Source organism: Copadichromis virginalis, linkage group LG4 (assembly GCF_057382275.1).
Source record: "Copadichromis virginalis isolate Kocher_CV1m ecotype Utaka linkage group LG4, C_Virginalis_male_GT1.1, whole genome shotgun sequence".
NCBI lineage: Eukaryota > Metazoa > Chordata > Actinopteri > Cichliformes > Cichlidae > Copadichromis > Copadichromis virginalis.
In genome coordinates this window covers 29,382,681-29,408,976 of record NC_140621.1, presented here as the reverse complement: position 1 = coordinate 29,408,976, position 26,296 = coordinate 29,382,681, and the positions used below count along the sequence as shown (strand labels likewise).

The 26,296-nt window shown below is 40.8% G+C and overlaps 2 protein-coding genes across 2 annotated transcripts in view; one reads left to right on the top strand and one right to left on the bottom strand.

The window, feature by feature from the left end:
- Window positions 1-26,296, top strand: part of rnd2 (Rho family GTPase 2) — a 37,913-nt gene that overhangs the window by 5,761 nt on the left and 5,856 nt on the right. Inside the window, exon 3 of the mRNA XM_085454777.1 lies at window positions 25,378-25,487. Within this exon, the coding sequence (XP_085310903.1) occupies window positions 25,378-25,487 (110 nt within the window). The remainder of the gene's footprint in view (window positions 1-25,377; window positions 25,488-26,296) is intronic.
- LOC146711781 (uncharacterized) lies at window positions 10,227-12,467 on the bottom strand. Its single transcript, XM_085455312.1, has 4 exons — window positions 12,359-12,467; window positions 11,842-12,124; window positions 11,055-11,660; window positions 10,227-10,238 (listed from the first exon to the last, which is right to left on the bottom strand). The coding sequence occupies exons 1-4, from the start codon at window positions 12,442-12,444 to the stop codon at window positions 10,227-10,229; spliced, it is 987 nt and encodes a 328-aa protein (XP_085311438.1). The 5' UTR covers window positions 12,445-12,467.

Here is a 26,296-nt window from a genome sequence, read left to right as displayed (position 1 = left end):
GTTCTCATTAAAAAGCTTCCGTGTGTTTTCACAGTCAGAGGTGTGATTGTTTTTGACTTGAGAGACACTAACAAGTGTGTAACACCACTCCCAGTGCCAGCGCTTCCTTAGTCACAGTCTGGCTGTCTCCCTCCTCTCATACCAACCTTCCAACATTCCTGGTGTCTTTATGCTCTTTAAACTCCACATACTTAGTGCAGTGGACTGGTAGGACATCCAGTGGCCTGTGAAAACATTCCGTGTTCAGTGGGTTTTGCATTCCTCAACACTTTCCGCTTGATTAATATTTAATGGACAATGAATGAACTACAATCACAACGCAGAGCAGATATAAAATCAACGGAGTCTCCTCTGCACCCAAACCTACGGCTCACTGGAGGTGGAGGATGCTCAGAATGTTCTATCAGACCTGATATTATCTGAGTAGGGACTATGCTGATCACTAGAGATAACTTTGTCTGCTCTTGGCTTGTATAGTCTTTCAGCTCGCCCTCTCTGAATTACCACTGCAGGACTCAACATTAAATATTTAAATACATAAATTCTTAGATTTCTTCACTTTCCTCTGAACAAGTTCCAATTTTAGTTGCTCTATAGGTCATTGGACTTGTTGGAAAGTAGCTGCAGACTGTAAATGCACCTTTTGTTTATTTTTGTCAACACCCTGATGGGAGGATGACGACATCATTTCAAACGCTGTTCACAAGTTGTTCATACTCTTTGCTGAACCAGCCCAGGGCAATAGCTGCCTAAACGAAAACAGGTTTTGATGATGCACAGAAAGCTGGAAGGCACTCACCTGCACTGGGAACCTGTTCCAGCTTGACAGTTTCAGGTAATGAGTAAACAGAAGAAGTGCAAGGCTGGTGAAATACTGTAACCTGAAATAACCGTTTGTGTCTCTAATTAAACAAACAATTGTTGAAGAAGTTTAAAAAGTCTGGTTTCACACACAAGTTTTTGCTCACAAACAGCATACAATGCGACAATTATCTTTTATATTATTTCAATTTTTAAAGAAGTTATAGAAATGGTTACAAAATAGTTCATTCCTATGATCAGATATTTCCTTAATATTGTAGAATCTAGAGTAAAAGATCAGATTTTTGGTTTTTTTCCCCCATTAATAGCCTGTCTTTATTCCATGTTCTGGTGACCCATCAAGCTTTAAAACTACCATTCACTGTTTTGTTAGTTGTTTTAAATTTATTTGCATTTGTGAAAAACTGATTTAAAAAGAAGCTGTAACCTGGATGTTCACTGGCTACACCGGAAGAGCCCAAGAACTAGCTGTTGCTGGTCCACTGGCCACTTGGCTAGCGGAAAAGACTATTTGGTTTTTCTCAGATATTCAGTTTACTAACATGTGAGACAAGAAAAGTAACAAATTGTTACTTTTTAGGGCGTGATAAGTCATCAGCTGGCATTTTGGTAAGTATTCTACTTTCATCCAGGTGACTAATTTGGATTACTTCAACAAAGGCACGCACCATCCTTGGTGGATGAATCCCTAGGATCCACTGATGATCCCTTGATTTATACTGAATGACGTTAACATGACTTTCAGTTTTATATCTCAAACTGATGGTTGCAGGGTGTAGTGGTTAACACAATCAACTTGCATGCAACAGATGCCCACTTTGGCACAAGGAGGAGGCACAAATCCAGCATCAGAGGACTGCAAGCAAGTGGTTGTGTCAGGAAGGGCATCCAATTTGAGTCCTGCATTAGCTCCATGTGCTGTGTTAAACACTTGGGAAATAAGGGATCAGATGAAAGTACTTAGTTTAATATCTCAAACTCATGCCCTTAGTTAGAGAGATTAGTTTAAGACTAATACTTTTTTGTCTCAGTTAGCAGGATGATCAAGATAGACAGCGTTTAAGCTTACTACAAAGACATTCATTTTGACTTTGTAAGCATTATAGTGTTTAGCAGAACACCTCAGTGCCTAAGTAAGACATCAAAGAGCTACTCGGCAAACATTTAAACTCTGAACAACCATCTGCTGATGTTTTTTTTGTCATTTTCTATGTTTAAATTGTTCCAAAATTAAAGTTTAACTGATGTTGTGCACCTTACCTCAATGACGGTTCGAGGTAGTCCTTGAACGCACTGAAGCACTGGCATCAATGGGTTTATCATACTGACATCAGGGACAGAGAGGCAATAGTTGTAACAGTCCAACCGTGTAACAGATGAGACAGAACTCAGATGTACATAAATGTAAATGGCTTAAAAATTCCGTTTATTTATGTATGTTAAAATGGTCTATAAACAATGTCAACATCTGTCTATATTTCTGTTTTTTCAGGATAATGATGTTGGCTGCAGACTCTAGATAAAGCATAACAATTCATCTCAGGTGTAACTCTGGATATTTTTTTTGTAGAAAAGAATCCACATTTCAAGCTTACTGGCTATTTTTATTTTCATGGAAGCACGATTGGCACGGTTTGGGGAAAAATACTAGATTTGTGACTGTTGGAATTTTGCAAAGCTTGTAAATAGATTTTGGTCTTTGTACCTCCAAGTCAATTCTATTTAATTGAGTTTTATTTATAGAATGCCATTTCATAACAACAGCTGCCTCAAGACACTTTCTGGTGTAAGGTAAAGCCCTTTGACAGTCTCCATACACAGATACTGAAATGCCTGTGAGGATATTTTTGGAGGAGGGTCTATCACTCAGTCCTTTAGGGCTTCCTGAGCATGATAACAGAATGTATCTTCTGGTCCCTTTATGTCAACCACATGATTTTAATTTTGGGATGAGCCTGCAGTCTTTTTGGTAATAAAGTTAGCAGATAAACCTGCAAAACAAACAAAAACCCTGTTAATTATAATACTATATCTTAGAAATTAGAGAGGTAGGTCTACCTCGTGTTGTAAATAACTGAGAGAAATTTAGACTAATCTTTGCTTCCTTTTTCTTCTTCGTCTTTTAGAACAAACTCTACCCCTAAACTTTTTGAAAAATGATGGCCTTGTGCATAGTGCTTCACTCCATTGCACCATGACTTTGTGAGTGGGTTTGTAAACAATCGCTTCAAGACAGCTGGCACTCCTGGCTTCTGGGCTGGATGCCTTTATTCTGGAGCAGGCAAGCAGTACTTTGTGAATTATAGTTAGATTGTATCAAGGAATCAATAATCAATGGCTCTCTTTACATTAAAGGAGGTGTGGGAGAAGATTAAGGAAGCTAAAAGAGAACAAGTGAAGAGTTGAATTCATGCATCTTTATCTGTGTACTATCGGTTTATCCCCCCTCTTTTTGTTCAGCTGTCGATGTTCTCCATCTCTGACTGCCCATTAGTCAAGACATCACTGCGTTGGGGTCACTAGCAGTTAGGAATGTGTTAAGCAAGAGGTGTGCAGAAATGCTGCATGAAGGCAGCCAGGCACACTGATGGAACAAACAGGCTGTAATTACCACACAAAATGTCTGCTCTCTCAGTGAAACTTTGATACACACACACACACACACACACACACACACACACACACACACACACACACACACACACACACACACACACACACACACACAGAGTGCAAACTGATGTTCTGTACTACATGTGCTTACATATTCCTACCCATTTTTACATGCATACAAAAGCACCTCGAGTTGTCCAAATGCCCATCTGCCCAGCACTTCTGGCAGGTCCCAGAGGCTGTAGCATCCGAGTCCTTATGACCTTCTTCAGTGAGAGGAACCTGTAAATGTGCCCATGGATACAGCTATAAGCTAAGACTCATCAGCACACGTTCCTTCACCGCATCTCAGCCTCCGTGAACTGTCAGCTTAATGTGGAGCACCAGGCAAAAGTGTATAATCTGCTTAAATAGTATGTCCACTGCTGAACAGTACTGCACACTGCTGATAGGCTGCATATGGCTTTTACTTAGCACATTTATACAATGACATATTAACTAAGTACAGTGATAAGTTATTAGGCACTGAACATTCACTGGATAGAATTAAAAGAAGTCTTTTAGAGTCTTAAAGCTTTTGATGAGTTCATACGGACTCTTAAGTCTTGCCACGCTGTGCTACTGACAGAAAAGGCTTAAGCTATTATAATGACAGATGCACAAAAAGTAATCAAATTTTGATTGCAGCTGTTTTTACTAAAAATGACACAGAATCAAAGGGACGAGGAGTGCAACATGAGAATATATTAATATTAATAGTGTTGATGCATATTATTTTCAGTGGTTGATAGAACTGGTAATGTTAGACAATACTTATAAGTGATAAGACCTATAAATAAGCATTTTAAAAAAAGATTATATCGAGTACAAAAAATATCACATAGCATATTTATTAATATTGCCTAAACCAGTAGTTCCCAAACTACCGTACGCGTACCCTCGGGGGTACGCAAGTGGCTGTAGGGGGTACGCGTGGGTTGGGGTTGGAGTGGGGATCAAAAGTTTTAAAAGCCGAAATTTGCGCTAATGCAGTTTTTTTTGCCTGTCAAATACATGACTATATACCACCCTCTGGTGTTCAGCAAAAAAATAGCTCTGACAAAATACATGGGCGTGATTTGCCCAAATGACTGACACCTAACAGTTGAAGTTGCCTCCAAGCATTCAGTGCAGCGCGAAAATGGACAAGTGGTTAACAAGAAAAAAAGGCCCTACCACAGAGACACCGGCCACAACAACCAATAAGCTCATATCTGAAGATGCATTTTCCAGTGACCGCACAGGTGATTGTTCAACAACAATGTGTTCGTCAGATTTGGATGCTAGCAGTGCTAGCAGGGATGTATCTGTGGTTACTAGCCAAGTGGCTAGCATAGCTGGAGCCAGCCATGTGGAAAGTGATGAAGTGTCTGATGCGAAGCGTCAAAGTGGGAGAAAGCATGACAGCACGGACTGTAACACAACCTCATCAAAGAAGCGCAAATATGATGACAATTATATTTCGCTGGGGTTTACGTGTATAAATATTGGTGGATTTCCCCGGCCACAGTGTGTTATTTGTGCAAAAGTATTGTCTCAGAACTCAATGAAACCTTCACTTTTGCGCAGACATTTAGAGACAAATCATCCCCATTTGAAAAATAAACCAAGGGAATATTTTGAGCGACAGCTAAAATCACTTTCAACAAGTAAAACCTGCATTCAGGTGCCAGATCTTATGAATAAAAACAGACTACAAGCATCTTACATGGTCAGTTACAGAGTGGCTAAAAACAACAAACCCCACACTATTGTGGAGGACCTCATTCTCCCTGCTGCTTTAGATATGGTAGGGACAATGCTGGGGGAAAAGGCAAAAAAGACGATACAGTCCATTCCATCATCAAACAATACTGTCTTACGGCGCATCAATGCAATGTCAGAAAATGTTTTACAGCAGCTACTTCTGCGCATACGCCACAGTGAATGTTATGCAATACAGCTAGATGAGTCCACGGATGTGGCTGGCCTGGCGCATCTTCTCGTATATGTGCGCTACATTCATGAAGGAACCATCAAGGAGGACATGCTGTTCTGTAAACCGCTGGAACAAAGGACAACTGCCGCAGATATTTTTCAAAAGCTGGACACATTCATGAACACACATGGACTCGTGTGGGACAGATGTGTTGGCATCTGTACTGATGGCGCACGGGCCATGACTGGGAGACACGGAGGTGTGGTTTCGCGTGTGCAAGCAGTCGCGCCAGATGCCTCCTGGGTACACTGCAGCATCCACCGAGAGGCTCTTGCTGCAAAGGGAATACCTATCCGTTTGAAACATGTTTTGGACACGAGTGTAAAAATGGTTAACTTTGTGAAAGCCAGGCCGCTGAACTCCCGCTTATTTGCTGCGTTGTGCAATGAGATGGGCAGCGAGCATGAGACATTATTACTCCACACAGAGGTTCGCTGGCTATCTAGAGGGAAAGTGCTGACCCGTTTCTTTGAGTTGAGGGATGAACTTAAAGTTTTCTTCAGTAACCATCCCTTTGAGCTATCTGAACATTTGCATGATGAAGAGTACCTTACCTGCCTGGCTTATCTGTGTGATATATTTTCTCGTCTGAACGAGCTCAATCTCGGATTACAAGGCGTTTCTGCAACTATATTCAATGTTCAAGATAAAGTTGAGGCCATGATAAAGAAGTTAAACCTTTGGAAGAACTGCTTGGATACAAACAACACTGAAGTCTTTCCTGTGCTGCATGATTTTCTGTGCTCTAATGATCTCACACTATCTAAAAGTGTAAAGCGCGAATGTAACGTGCACCTTGAGGAGCTGGCGGTGCAGTTACGCCGATACTTCCCAGAGACGGACGGCTCAAATGATTGGATACGTCACCCGTTCACCGCCGTGCCTACTTCGTTATCACTGTCTGACCAGGAGAGCCTAATTGAAATCGCCACAGATGGATCTCTAAAAGTTGAACACGCTCAAAAGAACCTGGCGGATTTCTGGATAGGGCTGCGCACTGAACAGCCCGTGCTGGCTAAGCGCGCTGTCAAGACTCTGATGCCTTTCGCCACCACATACTTATGCGAAAAGGGATTTTCTGCTTTAATAAACATGAAAACAAAATACAGAGCAAGACTTTGTGTGGAAAACGATTTAAGACTCAGCCTTTCCCAAATTGAGCCAAACATTGAAGAGCTGTGTGCCTCTGCTCAAGCACATCCATCACATTAAATAAAGTTCTGTTTAATGAAAGTTCATGGCCTTTATGCTCTCGACAAAAAAGTGAATTCTAATAAATCCTTTGATACACTGCTAGTATTAAGTAGTAAAGTTTGTTATTAAAACTCTGTCATTACTAAAAAATATTGATAAATTCATTTGGTGGTGAGAAATAATCGACTGTGCAGTATTTATCTTTATGCATGCGATATTGCAATGTATTTATAGACACTAATTAAGAGTCGTTCGTAGTAGGGGGTATGCGGCTGAGGGTGACATGTCTCAAGGGGTACGTGGCTGGAAAAAGTTTGGGAAGCACTGGCCTAAACCATATGACAAGGCATATAACTAATATTACAGGTTATTTAAAATGTATATGTACAGGTAGTCCACATATCATGACTTATAAATAGGCCTGTTCTTTGTAGTTTTTCACAACTAGTGGTAAGATGTTTTATTTCTTATGTCTAATTATTGTCTTATCAGTCTTCTGTGAAGCACTTTAAACTGTAACAACCTGGATAAAAGGTAATATACAAACAGGTGATTGATAATATGAAGAAATGCTTAAATGTGTTTGTTGTCCTTCTTTCCTAATACTTGTGTATGCATAAGAGGACACAGGCAAAACACATTTCCTATTACTGGTTATTGCTATTCTGTCGATTGAAAGTTGAAGGCAGTGAGGGCAGTAAAGAAGACAATGAGCAGGTACAGCTATTTTATTTGAAAAGAAAATGCATTTGACACCTTTGTTAGATGCGGCAAATGAAATGTTTTTGTAAAAAACAATTTAATTTTGTTTCCCAGGTCAGCCTAGATGTGCATCCTGTGACTTTATTTAACTTGAAACCTCAATATCCGATTAACTGAACCACACTTGGGCAGCACAAACAAATCGTGCCGCCTAATGCATCATGATTGCAAACTGCAACAGCAGTAGTCTTTGTTCAGAGTTATCCATTAGCTCTCAATGAAATACAATTCAGTGGTAAAGGCCGAGCAAAGAAAAAGGGAAATCCACATCAATCAGACGACCCCGTATGAGGAAGCACTTGGCAACAGTGGGAAGGAAAAACTCCCTTTTAACAGGAAGAAACCTCTGGGAGAACCAGGCTGAGGGAGAGACCATGCCTGGTTGGGGATGAGGGGTGGAAGACAGGACAAAACACAGACTGAGGAAGAGAGTCAGAGATTAATAATAACTCATGATTAAATGCAGAGTGCTGTATAAACACATGGTGAGTGAAAAGAGGTGAAACAAGGTCCATTATGTGAAGCCTCCTGCCTAGCCCCAAGCCTGTTGTAATATAGTGTGGGAGGGTTCAGGGTCACCTGATCCAGCCTTAACGGTAAACTCATTCAAAAAGAGAGGTATGCTCTTCTTTCCATTCTACTTTTAAATATTATAGGCCTGCAGTCTGAGAGCAAAGTCCTTTAATGGGAAGATATGGTAATACGATGTCTTTAAGATACGATGGTGCCTGATTATTCAAGGCTTTGTGTGTTAGGAGAAGGATTTTAAATTCAATTCTAGGGTTAACAGAGAGCCAGTGAAGAGAAACCAATATAGGAGAAAAATACTCTCTCTTTCTACTCCCTGTCAATACTCTTGCTGCAGCGTTTTTGATCAACTGAAGGCTTTTTAGGGAGTTTTTAGGACAACCTGATTATAATAATCCAGCCTAGAAGTAAAAAAATGCATGAACAGCATCAGTCTGAGACACGATTTTTCAAATTTTTGAGGTACTGTGTAAATGCAAGAAAACAGTCCCACATAATTGTTTAATATACACACTGGAGGAAATATCCTGGTTAGAAATGACTCCAAGATTCCTCACAGAGGCCAAGGTAATGCCTTCCAGAAGTAAGTATCTGGTTAAACACAGTAAAAAGATACAGTAACCTCTGTTTTATCTGAATTTAGGAAATTAGAGGCCATCCAGGACTTTATGCCTTTAAGACATTTCTGCAGTTTAACTAATTGTTGTGTAACTTCTGGCTTCATGGATAAAGCTGGGTATCATCTGCATAGCAATGAAAAGGCTATGCCATATAATGTTACTGCCTAGGGGAAACATGTATAATGTAAACAGAATTGGTCTTAGCACAGAACCGTGGAAATCCACAGTTAACCTTAGTGTGTGAGACTACTGCCTCTCCATTTACAAGAACGAACTGGAGTCTCTAAAATAGATATGATAGAAACCACTGCAGCGAAGTAACTTAAACACTACTTAACATCGCATGCTCGAAACTCTGTAAAAATATTATGGTGAATGGTACTGAATCCTGCACAGAGATGAGTCAACTGTCACTAAAGCTGTTTCTGTACTGTGATGAGCTCTGAAATCTGATGGAAACTCAGTTGACTGTTTTATCACTACTCTTTCAAGAATTTGTGAGATTAAAGGAAGGTTGGAGATTGACCTATAATTAGCTGAGACAGCTGGGTCAAGTGATGGCTCTTTAAGTAATGGTTTAATTACGGCCTGTGGTACGTAGCCCAGTTATAGAGATAGATTGATCATATTTAAGATTGAAGCATTACTTAATTAATGGTAGGACTTCTTTGAGCCGTCTTGCAGGAATGGAATCTGATTGATATGTTGATGGTTTGGAGGAAGTAATTGCAAACCTTAACTCAAAAAAATGAATTGGAGAGAGAATCTAAAAAAATATCAGTTGTATTGAAAATACCTCTACATAATGATATGTCTGGGGTGGTTATGAGCATTCTTTCTCTAATGGTTAAAGTTTTATTTGTGAAGAAATTCCTTAAGTCATTACTAGTTAAGGTTAAAGGAATGCTTGGCTAAACTGAACTCAGACTTTTTGTCAGCCCGGCTACAGTGCTTAAAGAAACCTAGGGTTGTTGTTGTTTTCAATCAGTGATGAATAGTGAGATGTCCTAGGTTTATGGAAGGCTTTTTTTATATAGAGCAACAAATTCTTCTTCCAGGCTAAATGAAAATTTTCTTAATTAGTGAGATGCCATTTCCCTTCCAATTTATGAGTTATCTGCTTTAAGACGCACTGCTTCTGTCTCTATTTTTGATCTGTACCAGCTTCTAAGGGAAATGTCTGTTATTTAGGCTATGTGACTGTGTCTGGAGCTTTGCAGACAGACTGAAAATCTCATAAAGTTCATTGCTGTGTGTGGTGCCTATCATATTGTTCCATTATTTTTATACTGTAATTTGATAGCAGCAATAGCAGATTTAACTAAATTAAGATTAGTTTTCTGATACTCTTTCTGATATTTGTGTTTTTTAAAAGAAAGCACACAATACATAGAAAAAAAGAAACGAGTCATGGATATCGTGTGATCGAGTGACGATGGGAATAGCTACAGCGTTGACGCTTTAATCTTAATGTTTCTCAGCTGACCAGAGACATAATGGGTGCTGTCGAAGGACGCACAGGCAGCAGCTGGGGCACAATGAGGCTGAAAAGCGCATCTGCTGCCTCAATCAGTACTCAAAGAGGTTGGGGGAATGAGGGCTTGAAGTGACTAGAAAGAATAGTGGGTGTGTTTACCATGAGAGCAGGTTGTGAGAGCAGGAAGTGTTCACTAGATTGACATCTAGAGAAAGGAAACAGAAGGAGCAAAAAAGGAGAGGTATACATCTGTGCTTTTCCCACATTTGTGGGCTTTGTGTTTTAAGGCTTGTCTTTGGGGATCTGTCCCATTCCTTGGTCCTTGACACACAAATGCCACTTTTTTTTCAAACTGCTGTAACCTCTCCAAACAGTTGTCTATACATACATATGACAATATGAAAGAGTCATTATGAATTTATTGCAGTGCTTGTATCAGTTGATTCTGTTAACTCTGCAATTCTGTAACCTTCACTGACCTGAATTACAGTTTTTGCCCACTGCTTGAACACATTTTGCAAAACTCCGCTCTCTGTGCCAAAACTGTACACACAAGTACACATGACACAACACTGGGAAATATACCATTCACATCTGTGCCAAATTGAAACTCCACTCCCAAAACCTAAACTCTGCTGTCAAAACCTAACATTCCTTTGTCAAAATGTAACTCTGTTGACAAAATGACACATACTTGCATCATATGCAAACACTTACAGATCAGGGGGAACACACTAGTCTCCTTTACATAAAACACTGCAGTCCTTGATTTCCATTGTTTATTCAGAAGGCACATTTACAGGAGACACATTTCCAAACAACCAAAAACGCAAATAGACCTACTCAATATTGTACATTGCAGTACCATGAATTCAGATAAAGCAAAAAAAAAAAAAACAACAACAACAACACAATAATACTGCAATAGAAAAAACACTATACTGTAAACACAAAAAACCATGACAATTGTGCATAAGTGGGCTCATGGATCCTGCCGTCTGTTGGGGTCTGGCCACAGGACCTCATCAACATCGCAAGCAATGTCCTCTCCCGCTAGGCACCGGGGAAAATATCCTCTTGCGTGTCGAAACCATCCATGGATTGCTGTCACCTGAATGTCGCCGCAGGCCTGTTCCATTGCCTGCAGAAGAGGCATGCGGGCATGTGGTTGGCGGTCATATACTCGCCATCTCCAAGCCGAAAAAAATTCCTCTATAGGGTTTAAAAATGGTGAGTAAGGGGGCAAGTATACCACTTCAAGTTGACTGTGGTTGGAGAACCAGGCCTGGACCAGAGCAGCCCGATGGAAACTGACATTATCCCATATCACCACAAACCTGGGCTGATCTGGTCTGTTCTGTACAACTATATCATGGAGAGCATCTAGAAATGTGAGTATGTGTTGGCTATTGTATGGACCTAGTATTGCATGATGGTGCAGAAGCCCTCGAAGGCATATGGCGGCACATAATGTGATGTTTCCCCCGCGCTGCCCTGGGACGTGCACAATTGTCCTTTGGCCAATTACATTACGACCCCGTCGTCTTGTTTTGCTCAGGTCGAATCCAGCTTCATCAATGAAAATGTATTCATGAGGCTGTGCAGCTCCATCCATGGCCAAGATTCTCTGAAAAAAAGGGGAACATATCACTGTACTACAGTGCTACACATACAGCACCCTCACCCCATCACACAGGTACCTGTGTAGCTCTCAGAATAGATCCATGTGGTACTGATATGGTACATATTCAGCTGCTACTGGACTTCACCAATACTCTATTGTAAATGTAAGGGACAGTTACACGTACCCGTACATATTCAGCTCGAAGTCCTTTGACCCTGTCACTGTTCCTCTCGAATGGGACTCTGTAGAGCTGCTTCATGGTGATGCTGTGTTTACCCAAGATGCGTCTGATGGTGGTGATGCTCACATGGTTTATGTTGCTGAACACTCGCCTGTCTGCAAGTATTTTCCGTCGTAGCTGGTGGAGACGGATGGCATTGTCTGCCCTCACTAGGTCCACAACGGCAAGTTCCTGCTGTTGTGTGAACAGGCGTTGCCGTCCTCCCCCAGAAGGTCTTCGGGTCATTCTGGAGGAATACAACCACATATTGTCATCGGTTTGCTTATTTTTCTTACAGTACTTTACTGTATGTACTGTGTCATCCACTGTACAACACTGTACTTCAATATAAGGAATCAGCCACTTTGGCTGCAAAAGGAGCATTAGCACCCCGTACACTTGATATGGTAATGTGATATACTGTAGAACAGTGCTATGAAACCATCTGAGTAGAGCAGAAGGTATGGAGGTGAAGACAGACCTGTTTTCTAGTCGGAATGTTCGTATTACAGATGCCACTGTGAAGCGGCTTAGATGTGGGTGGACTCTCTGCCCAGCTTCCCTCATAGTCAGGCCATGGTTGATGACATGGTCCACCAAAGTTCATCAGAAATATGGGTCTGTGCATGGCCTCTTCGGCCTCCTCCTCCTCTTCCTCCTCCTCCTCTACCTCTTCCTCTTCCTCTTGCTCTCCCTCCATCCATGCTTGCAAAGTTCTTGAAATGGCTACGCTGAGGGCTTTTTGTAGTTGGCTAATTGGTGTTCGGTTTTGCAAGTAAGTGCCTTCAGGTGTGTATTTGAGTGGTTGCAATTACCCGATGTGTTTTGTATTTTGGATACATGTGTTTTCCGAATGGCACCCTGAAATTTCATTTTGTGAGCGAAGTGTCTTATGTATAAAATAGAGTGTAGCATGCAGGACCATGTGTGTTGCATAAAGGAGTAAGTGTGTTGCATAATTGGAACTGGGGTGCAAATCAGCGCTTTTGTTTAAGGTATGGGTACATGTGTTTGAGGTATGGTAACAAAAGCTTCAAGTTGTGTTACTTTAGTCTAAGCATGGGTTTATAGTGTTCAAGCAACGGGCAAAAACTGTAAAAGGATGTAAATGATACAGATATACTGTACCTCTTCCTTTAACCCCATTCCAACAATTGTATCTCTAAAAATCAACTCTCCAAACACACTTTCAAAATGATTCTTACAAAGGCTTTATTGTATTACTTAAACAAGGTAAAATTACACTCACATTATTAGGTGTACCTGTTCAACTGCTCTTTAACACAAATATCTAATCAGCCAATGACACCCCAACAACCAATGGTTCTAGGTATGTAGACAATTTCACAATGACCTGTTGAAGTTCAAACTGAACATCAGAATGAGGAAGAAAGATGGTTTAAGTGACTTTGATTGTGGCCTGGTTGACAGGCTGGTCTAAGGATTTCTGAAATCTACTGGGATTTTCTCACACAGTCTTGAGGATTTACAGAGAACTGTTTGAAAAAGAGAAAATTTCCAGTGAGTGTTCTGAGTGAGAATGCCCTGTTTATGCCAGAGGTCAGAGGAGAATGGCCAGAATACTTCCAGATAACAGGAAATCAGCAATAACTCAAATAAACACTCATTATAACCAAAGTATGCAAAAGAGGATCTTTGAACACACAACGCATCAAACCTTGAACCAGATGGGCTACAACAGCAGAAGATGACACTTGATGTCATTTCTGTCACCTAAGAACAGGAAACTGAAGGTACAAGTTACACAGGGTCAGCAAAATCGGACAAGAGAAGACTGGAAAAACATTGTCTTTGTTGTTGCTGACCATCTCTACCTTTTATGACACAGTGTACCCATGTTCTCATGTATGCTTCCAGCAGGATAACATGCCATGTCACAAATGATCTCAAACTGGTTTCTTATACATGACAGCGAACTAACTGTACTAAACAGCTTCCACAGTCACCAGATCTCACTTCGATAGAGTAGCTATTGGATGTGGTGGAATGGGAGAGTGACGTCAAGGATGATAAATTTGCTTTAACTAAGACGATCAGGTCAACATGGACCAAATTCTCTGAGGAATGTTTCTGACAGCTTGCTGAATTTATGCCATAAAGAGGATCCAACGCTGTGTTATAAGTCATGTATAAGTGGCCAGCCAGCGTAAAAAACAGCACCAATAATAAGAATATTACTAGTATTACCTAATAATATTACCCAATCCACTTAGTAAAGTAGATTCAGTACTAGCAGTTGGTGCTTAAATATTTATACAATCATAAAGCACCTTTATGTCATCATAATGCACTCTACCTACTCCCCTCATCAGCAGCACATACACATTGATGTCTTGTCTTATACTTCGCTGCACCCCCTCAGTCTGTGCACCTCAGTCTTTTCCAGAGGGTGATTGGCTGTGTCGGCATTATCCTTAAAGAGATGGTGAGTGACTACAAAAAGGGAAGTAAAAATGTCTTTTTAATGTCCTCCATCACTCGTTCTAAGTGTCTGCCCACACAAAAGAATCCAGTGACACACCAAGAAATTATTGATCATATATAAGTTACTTGAAGGGCATATTAAGATGACCAGGTGAGCTGCAGCTTTCTTAGTTTAAAATGTAAGCTTATATATTGTAGCTACATTATTATTGCCCAAATATGCTTTGGCCATTAAGCTTGGTTAAAAGCATCATTTTGCCCATTATATATTCTCATAGAGGAAATTATGTTCTTCTTAATCATTAATTTAACAAATACACAACAGATGATAATTCTATTAAAACTTTTTTGGGCTGCTAATTTTGCTTGTTTAATCTTACCCGGTAACAGTAAAAATTAATTACGCTTAATACATATTTATGCAGGTTTTAATTAAATGTCTCACAAGAATGTAATATAAAACAAAGTAGGAGTGCATGTTTTATTTAAAAAATGTAATGACTAAAAAAAAAAAATCACTGTGTAACCTGGAGAAGTAATAGCATTACAGTAATATCTAATACCCCTCCAGCACTGTTCATGTGGGACACAAACTAATCCACCCTGACACTGAACCAGACGCTTGCTCCTTTTCAAGCTGCAGCAGCGGCAGGAGCAGCAGTGAATTCCTCTGTCATTCAGTCAGATGGGAAATCCACCCAGAGAACCATGGCTCTGTGTGTTTTCACCCAGTCCACTCCACTCTGCTGACTGCAACTGTACCCGATTCCGCCCCAGCTTTGATCAATTCACTTCAAACAGCCACACTGACTCGTTCTGCTTCTCATAAAGCTAACTCTCAGTCCTGATGGCCCTCCACCTCCAGAGGAGCAAAACCCTCTCAGCATCTGTCTGGAACCCATCCGAGCGTAAGGGGATACACAGAGAGAGGCCATATTTCACCTCCATCCTTCACCTCCCACCTGCACCTCACTCACGCACACTTGACAGATGCCATCATTTATGAATGACTTTATTTATAAACAAGATCCAGCCCGCTCTTTTTCTCACTGCTGCAACTTTTGTGGATGTGAAATTGCACTTGAAGTAGTGTCCTGTCTATCTGTTGGCCTCCCGTGGGGGTTGCAGAGCGGGGAGCTGGGGTGGCGGGGGTGCATAGATAGCTGAATGATAGAGATGCGCTTGCATGGCTGTGCAGCAGAGGAAGTGGAGCAGAGGATCCCCCTTTTTCACTCAAGTTTTCCTTTCATATATATGTGGTTGTAGCTGCTGACTGAATATTCTCACCTCTGCTTTCTTATCAGACTGACAGCTGTGGACAGAGAAGCCGCAGTCAGTGTTATTACAAGTTTTAATGAAAAGCTTCCAGACTGGGTACAAATTCCGAACGGAGAGTATGAAACTCAAAGGTGTAGGGGAGTGGGAATAAAGGATGTGATCACTCCTTTTTTACAGGTGAAAAGGAATATAAAGACATGAATTTGAATACTGTGTATGTGTGTGCGTGTAAGAGAGAGAGAGGTGATATTTGAGCAGGGCTGAGAGCTTTTCAAAGCAGATTTCATTGTGGCATGGCAGTCCCCAGTGCTCAAAGAATTGGGTGTCAGTGGGTGATGCTGGCAGCGTTGGCAGATAACTTGAAACGACTTGGAGAGTTTTCACAGACTGTCAGAATTGGCGCTTTAAAACAAAACAAAACACATTCTCCGTCCTCACCAGATGGTGGTGTTAAGGTGGTACAGACTCGGAAAACTGCAGCCACTGGGGTTTAAGCCAACTTTTTTCAAACCATTTTTAACCTTGAGTCAAGTGATGACTGTGTAAAAAAAGAAAGATGGACATACCCACCATAATGTCACACACTGGTTTTAGAAGCCTCAGCATTAGCATTTTGGCACCATCATGTTTGCATGGTCAGAAGTGAACGTGTGTGGATGATAGGGTAGACTTGGCTAACAAACATAAATACCTGCTAATTAGTGCTCAGTAATTTACAATCACTCACTACAACTGTACTGGGAACACAATCCTCCACACGGCAAGCCATAAAAATTGCATTAAATATGCTCCAAAAGGCTTTAACACCACAGTCCCAGTAGGCGGTTTGAGTTCTGTGACTGGAATTAAGGAGAGGTGAAGCCTGGTAGACAGCTGCTGCCCCACCAGCCCATGTCAGAATCCACCTGCTGGGTAGATCAGCCCTGGTGTTTGCCACTAAGTTTAAACTAGTGTGTATAATCTGCAAGGATAAATGCCTCTTTTATTTATGTGCAGCATAGGGCTTGGTGTTGAGTTTCATTTCCTGGATGAATGGGTGGATTTGTGGTCGAGCTGTGTGTGTTGACAAACTTGATTAAATTAGCAGGTATTAAATAAGCAGGTTATCTATTAAGTATCGTGCTGAGCCCCAGAGTGCTTGGGCTCTCGCACTCTGGGGCCTCTGGATGTCTGGGGTCTGGATCTCCTCCATGCCTGCTTCATGCCCTGGTTGGACGGGGCTATGGCTCCCTACACCCTCTAGAAGACCGTTACATGGTGAAACCTTTTGAATACAAGTGCGCTGATCCACACAGGTGTGCTCACAGGTGTTCACTGTCCATAGACATAAACTACACCTTTCTTGGCTGCTACCTCAAAGCACATTGTGCGCTGTCTATCCTGCGTGCTGCTCCACAACATTCAATATTTACTGCTGTTTACACTTAGCTAGATTAATGCGATGGTGTTATGTTTATTATGTTGCTCTCTTTTTTTGCTTGTTTTCTCTTCTTTTTCTCTCAACAGGTGATCTGGGAGTTTTTTTTCTCTCTCTCTTTTTAAGTGCCCTTTCTCACTGTTCCTCTTTCTCTCTGTTTTTCTTTTCCTTCATCTTTCCTTCTCCCTTTCCTATCCCCTAGTCATGTCTGTCCCGTCTGTAACAACTGAAAATAAAATAAAATAAATAATAACAAAAAAGGTCGATCAAATGGACCAATACGGCAAGGCCGTGATGATCCACTTGGCAAAGTAAATCCATTGGGTATCCTTGTTGGCCTTCAGACAACAATTCTGACGGCTAAAGAACCAAATGGGACAACAACAAAAAAATTATCGTGCTGAGCGACTGTGAAATTATCTTTTAAATTCCCAAATTTGCAGAAGATTTTTAACCATGTAGTTAAAATGTACACAGTATGGCAACATTACATCGATTTTATTTTCTTCTTCTCAAATAGTTTTCTATATTTTGGTCAGAAAATCACTGATTTAATTTTATAACTAATGTTTTATTTTGTTTTATCTCATTTTTAAGTCCTTTTTTTAAAAATCAGGGTTTAAAATTGCAATCCTACAAGCTAATGATCCTTGTGAAAAATTACTCCTCCTCTAAGATTCTTCTCTATCTGAAGTTGAGCCGACAAAAGCAAAACAAAAAGATGGATCTATGTCGGAGATATTTAAACCAGATTTTTGTTTGAGCTGCAAAATGACTGTGCATGGAAAAAAAAAAAAGCAAAAACAAAAAACTGTTATGAAGATGGTATTTGTTGTCCTTTAATTCTGGTCTGTTTTTTTTTTTTTTTTTTATTTGGATTTGGTGGATTTGGACCCACCAGTCTGCTGCTTCTATTGAAGCAGATGAACCTCGATGATTGGGGTAAGCCTGGAGACTATAAAAAAGATGAAAACTGGGTGTGTGCGTGCCTCCTGTACATAACCAGAAGTCATTCACAGCTACTTGAGTTCCTCACACAAACAAACGCTTGGGAGTTTTTATATTATAACATCTAAACACACAAAGATCCCCAAAGGTTTAAGAGTAGCCCAATGTAGACTCCCACACCAGTCACCTATTTCTCAAACAGTTCACAGGGGAAAACCAAAGTACTGACACATCTGGTGTGTTGTTTTTTTAATATATCAAAAGATGAAGTGAGAGACAAAGAAGCATAGTGATCTTTAAAAGAAAAACACAAGTTGAACCACAGACACAGGAGATGAAATGCATAGCTGTTACTGTGATGGAATGAAAGTGTGTCTGTGTGTGAAGCAAGGAGTAGGGGTGAGGAGAAGCTGAAAGGGGACACAGTATTCTATCTCTATACCCCTGGGGCAACCAGGAGACAGACAGTAATGCTGCTCTGTCTCCAGCCTGCGCTGTCAGTACTTTGGCTGGCCCTTCTTTTCAACCTTCGATTGGATGACAGACACAGGTATTAACTCCTTGGCAGCAGAGCTCAGAGCAGATCTGTGGAAGGTGCTTTATGCTCTCCAAAGGCTGCACTTCCTCCACAGGGAAAGTGTGGGGGCTTTGATCAATATCTTCTGCGTATAGGCTGCAGACATGCAAGGTTAATGGCCATTTAACCCAGTGTCACCTCCACTGTCCTGGCTGTGCACTAATGCTTTTGAAAACTTGACACAGCCATCTCTATTACAAATCGGTAGCTTTACCTGTGTGTGAGAAGTGTGTGTGTGTGTGTGTGTAATATATGTCAACCTGAAAGAGCAGCAAAAGATGTAAGCATAGATCAGAGTTCAGGCCAGCCGGGGTTTGGTAATTACAGGATTATTATTTTTCTTGTTTTTGGTGGCTGTGGCTCCAAAGATGGAGCAGGTCATCAGCCAAGCAGGAGGTCAGTGATTCGATCCTTAGCTTTTCCGGGTTGCACGACAAACTGTCAATATACTGAATGCCAAAACTCCCTAGGATGTGTGTGTGTTTGTGTGTGTGTGTGTGATAAGAAAGAGGTGTATGCAATGAATAAAAAAACGTGAATGTGGTGGAGAGTGGTCAGTAAGACCAGAAAAGTGTTAAAATTTATGTAAGAATAGCTGCAGTTCATTGGCTTACATGTGTTCCATCTTTTTCACTTCATTACATTTCGTTTTCATTTAGGAATTCATTGCCTCAAGCTTCTCATATAAAGTGTATGTCAAGTATGTCTGAGCTGTAAATAGTCGAATTAAGATATTGCACAAAATCTGGCAAAGATTTCATGTCGTGGCGTAATATGAATGTTGCAATTGCAGTATTAGCTTTCAGGTCCAATATTTTTTAGACACTTTCAACATTTTGATGGGATACGCACAAGGTCAAGTCTCTACAATATATTTAAAAGCTAAAATTAAACATAGCTAATTTCTCTTTGACTATTAATGAATTACATATAGGTACTTATGAATTAGTTGTAGGTGATAAGAAATGAATGATTTTTCATGTATGAATGAGTATGAAATCATGGCATGAAACTCTGAACATGCAGATGAATTTACACTAGTCCACGTGAAAAACAACTCTTTCACACGAGGTAGTCTGTTTTTGAAATTGGAGGCACAGAAGTAAAAGTTATTTCACCTGGTGAAGAAATAGGCTGGCACAGTAACATTGTGTTAAATCACAATGTGATATTTTTACACATTTTTGCATGGATTCATCAAACTAAAATTACAAAGATTTTTAAGCAAGAACAGTGAGATGCAAAGTTTTTAAAAATAATGTTATAAATGTGTGTTAAACTTGTAATTAAAACTAAGAAAGTAAACAGATAAATGCAAAATCAAGCCGATAACTGGTGTGACCACATGTTTCCTTAGCAAATTCTGCCTGTTACAGCTGCAGCACTCTTGTTGCAGCAGTTTCTGTTCTTATCATTCAAAGATGGGTCTTGATTGCTTTGGCTGTAATGTGTTGTGTGTTGTTGCAGATTTAGATAATAATCTGATGCCTCTTTGATGGACGGATAAGATTGCAAACATAATCTCTTTGCTTTTTTTCCCAAAATGTTAGCTTTCTCTTTAAACAGCATTATTATGAAATGACAATTTAGCACTGCACAAACCAGCGTAACCTTGTCAGTGATGAATTAAATAGCTGAAGCAGGGACATGTTAGCTTTCCCCAGTATGACATGGGAAACATATCATGTAGGAGTAAAAATTAGAAGTATTTATTGGCAGGTCAATATTATTGGCCAATATCAGTTATTTACTGATAAATTAGTAGTATCCTTTATAATTGCTGATAATTGCAGAAAATTAAAGACCAGAGAAACAGCCAATCGTGTTAGGAGTGTTGACATTGCATAGTTTATTCACAAGAGGGCACTCTGCAGCTTCCCTCTTTGGTGATGTGTTTGGAATGCTACAAACACAATATCCACCTGGGAAAAAAAAGACTAAATAAATACACATAAAAATTGTTCAGGAACCAGTTTGCTTTGTGTATCTGAATAATAGGGAATAAAAATACTGGCTGATATATCAGAATATTGGATTTTTGTATCACCAAATATCGGCATTGATATCGGTCTAAAAATCCTATACTGGTCGGGCTCTATCAAAAATGTAACATAAATTATCCAAACTTGCTTGTCAGTACTTCTGAATATGTATTTATGAAAAACCAGATGATATTAAAAGTGAAAAAAAAATCTCGAATTTGCAATATATGTCGTACTTTTATCTACTGGTTAGATTTTTTTGCATGACAGTTTAGATAAGGTCAGTGGCTCGATGTGCACCTGTATGGCTTCAAGATGTGGACTTCAAAAAGAACGCAGGCTTACATTCACATAAAACACACGCTGTCTTGTACAGTAGTAGGCTACATTAGGTCAGAGTAACTACTTCCTCTCAAAGGGTGTCTTGGCAGCTGTATGTTTATTTCTATTTGAGCTGAGCCTTAATTGAGAAGAAATCACAACACAGCTTGGAGCTTCAGTGTTTGAAAGTCTTCTCAACCTCTTAAAGGTTGGAGCACCAACTCTCCTTTTAGTCACCTCTAATCAGCAATGCACTGAAGTGTCTTCAGTCTCCTGCTCTCTTCTTTCTTTCTTCCTTTCTAAGGCCTCGCAATGAAGCCATTTGCATCCCCCAGGTTGCTAAGATACTCTGCCACCGCGACTTAAAATGTTTTCCCTTCACACTGAAGGTGGATTTCAAGAGGAAAACAGCTGAAGGAGAAGAAAAAAGATCCCGTTTTCGCTAATTTGGCGATTTGGTCACATTTGGGAGGGTGTTCGTTACCCTGCCTTTGTCTGCATGGGTGTTTTTCAGGATTTCTATATGGCCTAATGAGGCTCTTAGTTGCTGTTGACTACCTGCCATATGTGCATGAACACATCAGAGAGCTTAGAGGCAAAGCCCCCCCCCCCCCCCCCCCCCCCCCCCACACACACACACACACACGCTCATAATGGTTGGCTTTTTAGCTGCGCCTGAAATAAGCATGCAACAAAAACAGAAAGGAGATCATTCCTGCTGTGATATTACAGATTAATGTATTGAAAAATATAAGGTTTTTTGAAGTGTTGGATTCCCAAAGACTCTGCCCTGTTACATGTTCTGTTTGTGTGTTATTGTGATTTTTCTTTTCTTCTCAGCTCTATCAGAAAATGAGTTTTTCACAGAAGAGCTTTTGAATGAGCAGATAGAGAGCTGTCATGTCTCAGATAGATTGTCCCTACAGGAGAGTCGATGTGTCAAGGGACAGGAGGCATAAATGAAGTCATACCGCAAACCCTCAAGTCTTATTACTGTACATTAGCGCTCCACTAAGTTCCTGTCCGCCTCAGCATCCTCTGGGACATTTCTGGCCTTTGATGAAGCTCAAGTGACGGCAGACAAGGACTGCTTTCCTCCTAACTCTGTCATTATGTTTAGGTGCAACCTCTTGTGTGGTTCTGCAGTGTGGCTTTGCACTAATTAGTCCTGTGGATATAAATGCAGAAATCCACTTTCCACTGTGAGAGATCTCCTGTACTAAATTAGGCTAATGCTAGGCTAATGCTAATGTTTAAGGAGGTTTTGTGAGGGGTGTTTTATGCCTGTCCTTGGCACGGCGTGGCAGGGCCCCGCTTCTTGCCAGGCGTGATGATTTTTAGTGGTTCCTGCCAGGCTACGCTCCCCTCCCACACTCTTCTGGCCCATCCATCTCATGCTGCCTATGTCTGAAATTCAATTGACCTTTTGTTCCACCTCACAGTGAATGGGCACAGGCCAACTTCACCAATAGCCAACCCAGCCAGAGCTCTCATACCTCTTTATTTGATCTGTCCTGCCGAGTCCAGTGCTTTCATTACCTACCCAAACACCCACTCCAACCCTACCCTCAGTGACATCCTCTTTTATCTCTGGTCATGTCTTTTTGTTGGAGAAATGGCAGGAGAAAATGCTTTCTCCCTTTTTTTCCCCTCGTGCTCTTGATTGTTATGTTGATTGGTTTTTATTTGTGCCTGCTCGGCTTCTTTTAAACACAGCACTTTTCTCCGCTCCCTCAGAGGACTTTTTTCCCCCGACTTTGCAAAAGTGCTGAGGTAGCTTTCCTGTCATTCAGGGCAGAGGAGCTCTGAATTGCTGTGCTGTGACAAGCCCTGCCGTGACCATGACCTGTCAATCATTTTGATCTTTGGGACTGACAAATTGATCCCAATGGCCTCATTTCAGCTTCTAATTACATGTTGAGTCAAACTAGTACTGTTGTCTCAACTTTGCTTCATCTGACGTCTTTTTCTCTTCATCTTGATTTTGCTTTAATCCCGTGGTTGCTACTCTCTCTCTCTGTTGCAAAAAACCGCTACACGCCCTAGCTCCGGCATCAAACTCATTAAATCTTTTTTGTCCCTACTCCATCCCCACAGGGGTGTCTCATTTCTTCTTCATCTCTAACCTTAGTACAGGTCTGCTGCACTGCGATACATACTAAAGACTGACTTCAGCAGCTACAGCACCTCATGTGTGACCGCTACCCATCACAGCTTGCTGTCTTACAAAGTGAGCTTTGCTGAGTGTCGGACTTGGCATCCTTTTCTGGGGATGTGGTTGTGTGTGCTTGTGTTAGTCCTGCTCTCTCAGCAATACAGAACTGTAGCAATATTGTGTTAATAAGATGAAGAGGAGACTATGAATTCCTGATAATGCCCTGCAAGGTGTAGGCTAAAATTACTTTTTCTTTCCTGTATATTGCACTGAAATTGCAACATAAATATTTTAAAGTTAGCAAAGGAATGTTGTTAAATGTATTTTGCCCAGCATCCTTAAGGATTTTGCAGAGTTCAATTGTTGTGGTGTTGCTGCTTGAGAGCATTCCTAATTTAGATTTAATGTATTATTTGTGTCTTCTGTTCTATGTCCAGGTGCATGAGGATGTGCAAAGCTGATCAAACATGCCATTAGCTCAGAAGTGCAGTGCTGCAGCTAAACTTGGTTTCTATGCATCAAATTTAAAAAACAAAACAAAACACATGTATTACTGGTTATTTAAGCTGCTGTAGTCTACTTGTGGTTACAATCCACTTGAAAGCTCACTTGCAACCCACCTCTATTTGTCTGTGCTGGGTTCCTACTGTTCCTCCTCCCACCTCCAACTATTCAGAAGGGCAGGGAGGTCCTAAACAGGGCCATATAAGAACTACAAATTACTGTAAATGGAAACAATAATCTTCTTTTGACAAGCATCATTCATGTGTTAAAGAGTCAGCCAGCAGATTAATGGTTGTGTGCATGTGGTGAGCAAGATTTTATAAAAATTAATTGAATGCTATTTTGAAACGCACTATCTAGTCACCACACTGTGAGAATGTGGTAATATGTATTATTGCCAGCTGTAGGGGGTAGCAATTTGTATAAACAATGATATCAAAGTCAGTAGTGTTAAACCAAGAGAAATCTGAAGCCACTGTAAACAAAGCATACTTGTTTTTTCTCTGATTTAATTGATATTTCAGGTCATTTTTTTAAGCGTTTGATGTTAATATGGATTTTTAGTGACAAACAAATGTCACTAAACAAAACCATTCCAGCTTGTGAGGATGTGACAGGCAGCCTGTTGCATTGTTCTCAAAGAGCAATGAGCAGGTCACTACAGGAAAGCAAGCTGAATGATGGGGTTGCGGGCCACGTGCAGCTATTGTCACATACTCATTCCATCATTAACAAAGAGAACATAGTGATGCGGGGTGTAGTGCTTTTGTGCAGAACACCAGACTAAAGCATGCAGCTCTAACAGTCTGTTTATTGTGTGGCAGGTCAGGTTTGGTATGAAGCACAGACACACCAAACAAACATAAACTTTGGTTTTGTATAAATATTAAAAATCATCAGCTTGTATGAACCTAAATCATATGTTTAATCTTCCAAAGCGTTTAATATTTATTTACGGTGTAATGTGATTAGCTAATTTTGGCAAATTTGATGCACAATGTGACAAACCTTTGAGTTATGGAGGCTTGAAATTTATGCAGAACATAAGGTCTACAGCAGCTTCTGACGGTAGGAGGGAGGGTGCCCGTGGCCGCAGCCACACATCCACGAGAGCCCAGATATTTTTACAAGCCTCCTAATGAGAGCTGCAAGAGAGCAGGAACTGTGGAAGTGAGCAACTTGTGGAAGTACAGAGGCGCCACTCTGCCCTCAAATTTGATCAAGGTACAAAATTGAAAAGCAAGAGTGGTGAGAAGCGTGTGAGCGCATGTGAATCTCATAGAGTCTAAAAGAAAATGGAAGATTTTAAATCAAGGACCATTTGCAAGTGAGACAGAAAGAGGGATGAGATGAGAGAATTAAGGGGTTCAACCTTTAGTTTGGCCTTTGTGCTGGCATTCGCTGTCGTTTCAAGATGATTATGGATCGTATGTACCAGTCCTCCAATTCTCAAGCCACTATAATTCACCTTTGTGTGTATGCGTGTGTATGTGTGTGTGTGCTGCTATGACTAACTCTTTAACATTCCTCCTGAAGTACTGTGACAGAAGAGGCACAGCTGTGTGGAAGCCCAAGAGAAAAAGATGCACAAATATGTGCACATAACTGCTAAGATCAAGGTTCATTTACATCTGGAGAGTGTGTTCGAGCTGCAGCATGTCGATGTGTGTGCCACACCGCCTGCTTTAATGGGCTATTCATGTATTAATGACCTTTGGATCACTTTCCGGGGGTGTGCAGTATGCTTCTAATTGACAGAGTAGGCCATATGGTTGGGATGCAGAGTCTTGCAGGGTTAAATCAGGTTAAAAACAGTTAGGAATTTCCCCAAAGACACCATGACCTTACACCATATGTTATTGTGTGTTCACAGGTTCTTCTTATTACGATAATGTGAGGCCGTTGGCGTATCCTGATTCAGATGCAGTGCTTATCTGTTTCGACATCAGCCGTCCAGAGACTTTGGACAGTGTCATAAAGAAGGTCAGTATTTTTTACTCCCCCTCTCAATACTTTGGATCAGCATTTAATATCGCAGTGAAAGTGGAGAACCAACGAAAAACCAATTCAATTCACTTTTTCCTGATCAGCATCTTGTATCGACTTAGATTTCTGTGCCAGCAGCTTTTCACGGCTTAACAATGGAGCAAATCAGCACTGAGGTTAAAGTCTCGCTTTCCTTTATCTCATCAAAACGTCCATGGATACTTGACCCGTGTCCCTGCAAACAATAGAAGGTCAATGCGAAGAATGAAATAAGAGGGCTTGCAGCCGGGTGGGTTCAAGAGGAATATCAGATACGCATATTAGACACACCAGACATATCAGAGAAGACATTTCAGAGAATGTTGAGGAGTGTTAGAAACAGACTTTCTGTGAACATTTAAAATATAAAATCTGAGTTTTATGCTGAATACTTCACTTGTTGGTGTCTGTTAACATTTGCAAGGTGGCTAATGGCTGGGAACAGTGCAGTTGGGATGGGTGTAATAGCCGGGTGGCGTCATCAAATGTGGTTTTGGACGTGTTTTTACAGCCAGTGGCAGATTGTGTGCCCACATAGTATAGTGAAACACCCATGGTGTAATTATACCCAACTTAATGGGTCTGTTTGCATGCATGTGTATCACGAAAAGCAGACCTGTGCCTTTTAGTGGTGTCTCATCTTGAAGCCATGTGTGTGTGAGTTTGCCTTTGAACTGCACCCCTTGTGAGCTGAAGACAGTTCCCATGGCTGGTCTGTTGACGTGTTTAGTGGTCTGAAGGGAGCTGCTAAAATGCCCCTGCAGACT

Bases quoted from the DNA above. Each gene is read 5' to 3' on its own strand.
- LOC146711781 (XM_085455312.1), bottom strand. From the start codon at position 12,444: ATGAGGGAAGCTGGGCAGAGAGTCCACCCACATCTAAGCCGCTTCACA. The intron at 12,125-12,358 runs GTCTGTCTTCAC...GTATTCCTCCAG, and splicing joins ACATTCCGACTAGAAAACAG to AATGACCCGAAGACCTTCTG. The intron at 11,661-11,841 runs GTACGTGTAACT...CCTTTTTTTCAG, and splicing joins TTCGAGCTGAATATGTACGG to AGAATCTTGGCCATGGATGG.